This window comes from Mesoplodon densirostris, chromosome X, assembly GCF_025265405.1.
Source record: "Mesoplodon densirostris isolate mMesDen1 chromosome X, mMesDen1 primary haplotype, whole genome shotgun sequence".
Classification (NCBI taxonomy): Eukaryota; Metazoa; Chordata; class Mammalia; order Artiodactyla; family Ziphiidae; genus Mesoplodon; species Mesoplodon densirostris.
In genome coordinates, this window is record NC_082681.1 from 50,830,316 (window position 1) to 50,840,575 (window position 10,260).

The 10,260-nt window shown below is 39.4% G+C and overlaps 1 protein-coding gene across 1 annotated transcript; it reads right to left on the reverse strand.

Annotated features, from left to right (window-relative positions):
- Positions 1-5,255: 5,255 nt before the first annotated feature.
- Positions 5,256-7,947, reverse strand: LOC132481582 (melanoma antigen preferentially expressed in tumors-like). Its single transcript, XM_060086443.1, has 3 exons — positions 7,658-7,947; positions 6,601-7,203; positions 5,256-5,766 (listed from the first exon to the last, which is right to left on the reverse strand). The coding sequence occupies exons 1-3, from the start codon at positions 7,945-7,947 to the stop codon at positions 5,256-5,258; spliced, it is 1,404 nt and encodes a 467-aa protein (XP_059942426.1).
- Between the last annotated feature and the right edge of the window lie 2,313 nt (positions 7,948-10,260).

Here is a 10,260-nt window from a genome sequence, read left to right on the forward strand (position 1 = left end):
GAAAGATAGATGATGACATTCCCAGACAAACAAAAGCTGAGGGAGTTATTCACCACTCGGCCTGCCTTACAAAAAATGCTAAAGGGAGTTCTTTGAGTGGAAACAAAAAATTAACAACATGAAAACCTACGAAAGCATATAACTCATACATAAAAGTAAGCATATAGTCAAATTCAAACACTCCAACATTGTAATGGTGGTGGGTAAAACACTTTTAACTTTAGTATAAAAATGGAAAGACCAAAGTATTAATAATAAATACAGTTGCAGTAATTCATTAGTGCTCACAATATAAAAGATACAAACTGGGACATCAATAACATGTAATGAGGTGGGAAGAGGTAAAAGTATACAGATTTTGCATATGATCAAAGTTAAGCTGTTATCATCTTAAAGCAGACTGGCATAACTAAAGATGTTTTATGTAAGCATGGTGCTAACCACCATGGTTAATTAATTTTAGTTTTCTTTTTTTTTGGTAAGTCTTTGAAATGCAGTGCATTATCTCGATATGTAAGCAATATGAACAGATTATTAAATAATTTTGCATCCTTTCTCTTCTTTTAATTGAAATATAGTTGATTTACAATATTATATTAGTTTAGGTGTACAGCAGAGTGATCCAGCATTTTTTCAGATCATACTCCACTACAAGTTATTATCAGATAATGCCTATAATTCCCTGTACTATAGAGTACATCATTGCTGCTTTCCCATTTTATACATAGTAGTTGTATCTCTTAATCCCATGGCCCTGATTTGTCCCTCCTACCTTCCCTCTCCCTTTTGGTAACCAAAAATTTGTTTTCTGTATCTGTGAGTCTGTTTCCATCGTGCATATGCACTCATTTGTATTATTTTTTAGATTCCACATATAAGTGGTATCATACAGTATTTGTCTTTCTATATCTGATATTTCACTAAGCATATTATTGTCTAGGTCCATCCATGTTGCAGCAAATAGCAGAATTTCATTCTTTTTATGGCTGAGTAATATTCCATTGTGTGTGTATATATGCCACATTTTTCTATCAGTTCGTCTGTTGATGGCCACTTGGGTTGCTTCCATCTCTTTGTTATTGTAAATAGTGCTGCTATGAACCTTGGGGTGCATGTATCTTTTCAAATCAATGCTTTTGTTATTTTTTCTGTATATGTATCCAGGAGTGGAATTGCTGGATCATATGGTAGTTTTATTTTTAGTTTTTGAGGGAGCTCCATATTGTTTTCCATAGTGGCTGCACCAATTTACATTCCCACCAACAGCATACAAGGATTCCCTTTTCTCCACATCCTCTCCAGTATTTGCTATTTGTAGACATTTTGATGATAGCCATTCTGACAGGTGCGAGATGATATGTGATTGTTGTTGTGATTTGCATTTCTCTAAATATTAGCGATGCTGAGCATCTTTTCATGTGCCTGTTGGCCGTGTGTACATCTTCTTTGGAAAAGTGTCTATTCAGGTCTTCTGCCCATTTATCATTGGGATGTTTGTTGTTTTGATATTGAGTTCTATGAGCTGTTTATATATTTTGCATATTAACCCCTTGTCAGTCACATCATTTGCAAATATTTTATCCCAATACTTAGGTTTTATTTTCATTTTTCTTGATGGTTTCCTTTCCTGTGCAAAAGCTTTTAAGTTTAATGAGGTCTCGTTAGATTATTTCTGTTTTTATTCCTTTCGCTTTAGGAGATTTATCCAAAGGAATATTGGTATGATTTTTGTCAAAGAGTGTTCTGCTTATGTTCTCTTCTAGGACTTTTATGTTTTGAGGTCTTGCATTTAGGTCTTTAAACCATTTTATTTTTGTATATGGTGTGAGGGAATTTTCTAATCTTTGTTTTACATGTAGATGACCAGTTTTCCCATCACCACTGATTGAGGAAACTGCCTTTTCTCCATTGTATATTCTTGCCTCCTTTTCTGTAGATTAATTTACCATGCGTGCATGGGTTTATTTCTTGACTGTCTATTCTATTCCATTGATTGATGTGTCTGTTTTTGTGCCAGGCCCATGCTGTTTTGATTAGCTTTGTTGCATAGTCCGAAGTCTGGGAGGGATATACCTTCAACTTCATTCCTTTTTTTTCTCAAGATTGCTTTGGCAATTTGGGGTCTTTTGTGGTTCCATATGAATTTTTGGATTCTTGGTTCTAGTTCTGTGAAACATAGCATAGGTATATGATAGAGATTGCATTGAATCTGTAGATTACTCTGGGAAGTATGGACATTTTAACAATATTAATTCTTCCAATCCAACAACATGGGATATCTTTCCATTTCTTTGTTCATCTTCAGTTTCCTGCATCAGTGTTTCATAGTTTTCAGATAGGGCTTTCACCTCCCTGGTTAGGTTTACTCCTAGGTGTATTATTCTTTTCAATGTGATTTTAAATGGAGTTTAAAAAAACACTTTCTTTTAGTGATATTTCATTATTAGTTTATAGAAATGCAACGGATTTCTGTATGTTAATCTTGGATTCTGAAAGTTTGCTGAATTCATTCATTAATTCTAATAGTTTTTGGGTGGAGGCTTTAGAACTTTCTATACAAAGTATCATGTCTTCTGCAAAGAGTAACGGTTTTGCCTTTTCCCTTCCAGTGTGGGTACCTTTTATTTCTTTTTCTGTCTGATTGCTGTGGTTAGAACTTCCAATACTATGTTAAATGTAAGTGGTGACAGTGGGCATCCTTACCTTGTTCCTGAATTTAGTCTTTCAGCTTTTCGCCATTCACTATGGTGTTGGCTGTGGGTTTGTCATAAATGCCCTTATCATGTTGAGACATGTTCCCTCTATACACACTTTGTTGAGAGTTGTTGTCATGAATGGATGTTCAATTGTGTCAAAGGCTTTTTCTGCGTCTATTGAGATAATCATGTGATTTTTATCTTTCATTTTCTTGATGTGGTGTCTCACACTGATTGATTTGCAAATGTTGAATCATCCTTGTGACCTTGGAAGAAATCCTAAGTGATTTATGGTGTATGGTCCTTTTGATATATTGTTGGATTTGTTTTGCTAATATTTTCTCCAGGACCTTTTCATTTGCATTCATCAAAGATATTGCCCTCTCATTTCCTTTTTCTGTAGTGTCTTTGTCTGGCTTTGGTGTCAGGGTTTTGGTGGCCTTGTTGCATTCTTATTTTATGATGTCTTTGAAATGCCATGTGTTATCATTTCAACAAAGCAACAACATATACAATTCATTTAACATGTTCGTGTCTCTAAGTCAGAAATGCACTAGCAAAATGGAGGTAAGAACAAGTTATTAACAATTTTTATTATTAATTAAGTTTTACATTATTTTGTTTCTGAAATGCAGTTTATCACTTCAACATGTAAGCAATAAGAAAAAATCGTAAAAAAATTTTTACTGAGTCTTTAAAATGTGTGTTATCATTTCAACAAGGAAACAATGTAAACATCATTCATTACTTTTACATTCTTGTTTCTTACTAAGTCTTTAAACTGCAATCTGTTTTCATTTCAACAAGGAAATTGCAATCTGTTTTCATTTCAACCAGGAAACACTATACACAAAATACTAATTATTTTTCCATTCTTTTCCGTTATCAGATCATTGACATTTTTTTTTTAATTTTTCTATTTTTTATTTTTTTTACAAATTTAATCAGTTATACATATACATATGTTCCCATATCCCCTCCCTTTTGCATCTCCCTCCCACCTTCCCTATCCCACCCCTCCAGGCGGTCACAAAGAACCGAGCTGATCTCCTGTGCTATGCGGCTGCTTCCCTCTAGCTATCTACCTTACGTTTGGTAGTGTATATATGTCCATGCCGCTCCATTGACATTTTCTGTTACCATTTCAACATATAAACAGTAGGAACAACCTATTGATTAACTTTATTTTCTCTCAATTAGTCTTTGGAATGCAATGTTTTATCACGTTGACATGTAAACCTATACACAGGTAATTATTATAACATTTTTCTTACTAAGTCTTTAAAATAAAATGGTATCATTTTAACACGTAAGAATATAAAGAATTTAATTTACATTATTTTGCCTTTACTGTCTTTGATATGCAGTATGTTATCATTTCAACATGTAAACGATACACGTAAATTAGCAGTTAGTTATTCTGCATCCTTAGTTTCTTGCTAACTCTTGGATACACAGTGTGCATTCAACACCTAGGGTACATCACATTTGAGAGTAGCCAGATTTCTAGAATTCAGAAGCCACTTATGGTTAGTGTGCACCATACTGAGCAGTGCAACTCTAGTGGAAGAGCTGAGGGAGCAAATACACATGCAACAATGTGTACCATGAAGGAAATATACATGATACCTTAAGAAAAAGCAGCTGAAGAATAAATCTACTTAAATGGGGAAGCAAGAGAAAACCTATATGAGGAGGTAAAATATAAGCCATGATTTGAGGCCTGAGCATCTACCCAACAGGATAAAAAGGCCAATATCATTTGAGCAGACTATGTAAGGGGAAAAAGTGAAAAAAAATACTGTGATATGGGGGAATAAATAATTTCCCAAGTCCTCTAAGAAAGAGTAGAGAAACTGATAAATCATAGGAATGTCTACACTCTGAGGGAGATCAGGGACTTTATCTTTCTTAGCACATGGAAAAGTACCTAAATCATAACAGATACTTGGTGAATGTGTGTGGAATAAGGAATAACTGAGCCAGGGATCTGAGACCTGGGAAATCAGGCAGCAATATGCTGATGAAGATACCAGTAGGTAGTGGGCATAGTTTGTTTGTTTCCTTTTAGTTGCATGTGGTTTCTCATAAGCCACCTGAGGTAATCAGAAACACAAGAAGTTTGCAGGTCCCTAGAGTGTAAAATTATTCAACAACTACCACCTCTCGGAAGAGTTTCAATTGATCTGACTTGTGTCAAGTGCCCATAAATGGATAAGTGAACCAATCAGTGTGGATAAAGAATTGATGTACCATGACTGGGTCAGCTTACGTCACATACCCAACACTGTGGTTAGTAACCAGAAGATGTAGAGGGCAGTGGGCAAGAGATCCAGAGGACCTTTCAAATTCCTCTATTTCCTTTTAAAATTTCCTCTTTTATAGAGATCAGTTAACCTATCCAGTGTTCCTAACCCCAGTTTCCTAGAACATTAGAACATTACGTATGTGTCTCTACAAACTTGGGTTTCAGGCAAAAAAAAAAAAAAAAAGGAAAAAAGTGAACGCTTTCATGGCCACACATCAGTGTTGAAACACCTCCTTGTACTGTGGAAATCACTATGAACAAGTGGCCCAATTCATGTCATCCCGCTGTGCCCCGTGCAGCATCGCCTCCAACTGAGCCTGAACTTCAGCAAGTTTCTGTCGGTCCAAACTGTCATGAAAATTCCCTTCCTCGTAGCAATGGAGAGGGACAGGATAAATCACATACTTCAGCTTCATCAAGGATGTCAAGTGCTGCAGAAGACTCTTGAGCACAGGCATGGTAATGGGATTGAAGACAAAGCTAAGGACACGGAGGTGGGTACAGTGGCTCAGGGCTGGGAGGATGGCAGACAGAGTAGAATCAGTTATCATACAATTGTTTATCTCCAGATGTTGCAGGGTGCTTGAGACCTTCTCCAGCAGAGCCTGGAAGGGCTCATATCCTTCTGAGAAGATCTTGTTGTTACTGAGACTCAGTTCCTTTAGGTGGGTGGCCTGAGAGCTCTCGGACAGGACAGTGATGTCTCTGTTAGAAAGGCTACAGTAAGGTAGATACAGTGTATCCAACTGACGTGGCACAATGCTATAGAGAGAAAAATGTAAGGTTATTTCAGAAGAATGAGGGCAATGAGCCCCAAATTATAGGTACCTAAGGCTCTAGAATAAAGTACTGTGTTCACGGTTTGCAACAGGTGGTTAACATTGTGGACTCTGGGATCAGACTTTATAGATTTGTGACCTTGAGAAAGTTACTTTACAACTCTGAGGTACAGGGATTTAATCTTGAAAATGTGCACAGTAGTAATTATTATAAAGAACTGCGGGAAAGATTAAGTGAAGAAATTGCATGCACTTAGTATATACGACATAATCAGTGTTGCATCTGATTCACTTATTTGGCGAGGATGGGTCTGGGAAAGCAGCCAACTGAGGGTTTCCTTTGACTAGTTCCCAGATGACAAGCTCTCCATTCAGGGTCTAAGGCTTGGGGGAAATACAGGAGCAAAATTATCTGGCAATGTTAACTATTGGGGCCCATCCATGGGCACGTGCATTAGTCCTATAGCTTAATGTTTCTCCATCTGAATGCCTCCCCTTCCTCTCCAGAGAGCTGTAAAGTCCAATAGGAGAAGGACTGAGTCTTTTTCACCAATATATTTACAGACTTATTATAGTGTCTGCCCAGGGTCACTGAATGAATGAATGAATATATGAGCACAGCTTCCTTTTCTAACCTCATCTGCTGCTCACCATAAGGTACCCCTCTCTCCCCCAGCTAGGTTCAAACTCCCAGCAGTGCCTACACTGAGGTAAAAAGAGAAATGGGTTACAAGGAGCTTAGGAAGATCCAAGCATGGTCTCTTCTGTCTTAACAATGAGGTGTTCAAGGAACACAGGTTCCTCCCCTCCCCCTCACCTGAGCAGTTTGTGCAGTTGATTGGTGAGGCAGACGAGAGGCAAGCTGAGCTCCTGGAGGTTGTCCAGCCGCCCAAGGGAGAGGAGAAAAGATCTGAATTTCCTTCTCGTATAAGATTTAAAGGGGATGTTACACAGAGTAAGGCTGTTCAGGTGGATCACCTGAGCCAAAAGGGTGAGGACTTTACTCAGATCAGCCTGATCCATTTCCAGGTGTTCAATGCACCCCAGATCAAGAAACTGCAGGATACTTTTGTGGGCAGACATTCTATCGATTTGCAAATCTCTGCAGCAGATGTGCAAGGACCCAAAGTCCTGCTGAATTTTACTACAAAGGAAAGAGAGGAATTGCTCTGTTCTCAAGGTACTATTGAGGGAAATATCCACTAGTAATTCCATGGGTTCCTGAGCTGACTGAGGCGCAGACCCAGAATTACCAATCCCGAGGCGCCTGACACTATGCTGAGCTTCTTCTATCTTAAGGATAGAGCGCTGAGAGTATTTGCATGACTTAAAACAGAAAGGGAATGTGGTCCGAATCTCAGAGCATACTGTCTTACAGTCCGGGTCACGCCTTAAATCTAGGATCCTCAGTTTGGGCCCCCTGGAAGGAAAGGAAGAGACAGAACACATGAGAGATAGCTGATTTTAATATAACCCAGCAAGATCAATGATGAGAAGCAGGGACAGTGCACTTTAACCCTGGTTGGCGCTTCATTGCCATTCACCAAGAAGTTCTTTCCACACAAATGCAGCGTCTTTCATCCTTTCCCCACCCCCTCCTTCACCTCCAGGCTTTCCCTGTCTCAATGCCCATATTCCGCTTGTGTGTAATCACACTCAAATCCATTCATAGTATCCTCAAGCACTTCTATTCTATAATCAACTCTATAAGGCAATAGAGTCCCGAAGGTGACCCCAAGTGCTGACCGACAGCTCTGCAAAGACTGCAGTATTCACCATTGGCTACTGTTGGGAGATGGTTTAGTATTCCCCTGCCCCAGGCTACAGCATACCCTCCTGCTGACTCCCTGTGTCTCTACTGCTCATAGCCTTACCAAGAGGAAGAGTTCTGGGCAGGGAGCATCTGCAGACCATCAATCATGGCTTCCAAGATGTCATAGTATGACTCCTGTGTGTTCAATGACCCAATGTGGAGACAGCGAAAAGGCCAAGCCCTCACCATTGCCGTTAGCATCGCCTTATGCCCACCCAAGAAGGCAGCGTTGAACAATGGAACAAAGAGGTCTCTTGGGATTTCGTCCAGGGCATGGATAGCTACAGGCTCATTATTCAGCAGACTCTTTGCAGCAAGCATTAGGAGTGTAACTGTGGTCTCTTGGTCCATCTTCAAAAACCTGCTTCAGAGTGGAGAATATTTAGAAATCCTGAGAAGATATCTATAGTCACTTGTTTGCTTCCAGGGTTAGCTATGGACAAAATACTTATTGAATAAGTATGTGGTCAATCATAGGGCCAACTCAAGTGACCTCTACTATAGGAATAGAATGAAAATGGACTTGTGTGTAATTTAATTATATATGTGCACAAACACGTGCACACAAGCACACACACACACACACTTACATGAGATAAAATGCCATTAGAAATCAGAGGTACGTTAGCAGAAGACAATGCTTACCACCTAGCTGACTTCGTCAAATTCTTTCCTCTTGAGGAGCTTCAAGATGGAGGAAGAGTAAGACATGGAGATCACCTTCCTCCCCACAAATACATCAGAAATACGTGTACATGTGGAACAACTCCTACAGAACACTTACTGAACACTGGCAGAAGTCCTCAGACCACCCAAAAGGCAAGAAACTCCCCAAGGGCCTGGGTAGGGTAAAAGAAAAAAGAATAAACAGTGACAAAAGAATAGAGACAGAACCTGCATGAGTGGGAGGGAGCTGTGAAGGAGGAAAGGTTTCCACACACTAGGAAGCCCCTTCGTGGGCAGAGACTGCTGGTGGCGAGGGTGGGAGTTTCGGATCCATGGAGGAGAGCGCAGCAACAGGGGTGCAGAGGAAAAAGTGGAGAGATTCCCGCTCAGGGGGTTGGTGCCGACCAGCACTCACCAGCTTGAGAGGCTTGTCTGCTCACCCGCCAGGGCGGGCGGGGGCTGGGAGCTGAGGCTCAGGCTTCGGAGTTCAGATCCCAGGGAGAGGACTGGGGGTGGCTGCATGAACACAGCCTGAAGGGGTCTTGTGCGCCATGGCTAGCTGAGAGGGACTCAGGGAAAAAGTCTGGAGCTGCTGAAGAGACAAGACACTTTTCCTTGCCTCTTTGTTTCCTGGTGCACAAGGAGAGGGGTTTAGGAGCTCTGCTTAAAGGAGCCCCAGAGAAGGGAGCAAGGAAATAGTTAATCCAGTCCAGGAAGCACAGAGAGTCCTATGCAGCATAAAACCAAGGATAAACACGCCAAGACACATATTAATCAAACTATAAAAAATTAAATACAGAGAACAAATATTAGAAGCAGCAAGGGAAAAACGACAAGTAACACATAAGGGAATCCCCATAAGGTAAACAGCTGATATTCCAGCAGAAACTCTGCAAGCCAGAAGGGAGTGGCAGGACATATTTAAAGTGATGAAAGAGAAAAACCTACAACCAAGATTACTCTACCCAGCAAGGATCTCATTCAGATTTGAAGGAGAAATTAAAAGCTTTACAGACAACAAAAGCTAAGAGAATTCAGCACCACCAAATCGTCTTTACAACAAAGGCTAAAGGAAGTTCTCTAGGCAAGAAACACAAGAGAAGTAAAAGACCTAAAATAAAAAAAACCCAAAACAATTAACAAAATGGTAACAGGAACATACATATCGATAATTACCTTAAATGTAAATGGATTAAATGTGCCAACCAAGACATAGGTTGGCTGAATGGATACAAAAACAAGACCCGTATATATGCTGTCTACAAGAGAGCCACTTCAGACCTGGGGACACATACAGACTGAAAGTGAGGGGATGGAAAAAGATATTCCATGCAAATGGAAATCAAAAGAAAACTGGAGTAGCAGTTCTCATATCAGACAAAATAGACTTTAAAACAAAGACTATTACAGGAGACAAAGAAGGACAATACATAATGATCAAGGGATCAATCCAAGAAGAAGATATAACAATTGTAAATATTAACGCACCCAACATAGGAGCACCTCACTACATAAGGCTAATACTAACAGCCATAAAAGGGGAAATTAACAGTAACACAATCATAGTAGAGGACTTCAACACCCCACTTTCACCAATGGAGAGATCACTCAAAATGAAAATAAATAAGGAAACACAAGCTTTAAATGATACATTAAACAAGATGGACTTAATTGATATTTACAGGACATCCCATCCAAAAACAACAGAATACACATTCTTCTCAAGTGCTCATGGAACATTCTCCAGGATAGATCATATCTTGGGTCACAAATCAAGCCTTGGTAAATTTAAGAAAATTAAAATCATATCAAGTATCTTTTCCGAACACAACACTATGAGACTAGATATCAATTACAGGAAAACATCTGTACGAAATACAAACACATGGAGGCTAAACAATACATTACTAAATAACCAAGGGGTCACTGAACAAATCAAAGAGGAAATCTAAAAATAGCTAGAAACAAATGACAATGAAAAGACGATGACCAAAAACC

Excerpts from the sequence above, each read along its gene's own strand:
- LOC132481582 (XM_060086443.1), bottom strand. The coding sequence starts at position 7,947 with ATGGACCAAGAGACCACAGTTACACTCCTAATGCTTGCTGCAAAGAGT. Across the intron at positions 7,204-7,657 it reads GCCCAGAACTCTTCCTCTTG|GGGGCCCAAACTGAGGATCC; the intron begins GTAAGGCTATGA and ends CTTTCCTTCCAG. Across the intron at positions 5,767-6,600 it reads CAACTGCACAAACTGCTCAG|CATTGTGCCACGTCAGTTGG; the intron begins GTGAGGGGGAGG and ends TTCTCTCTATAG.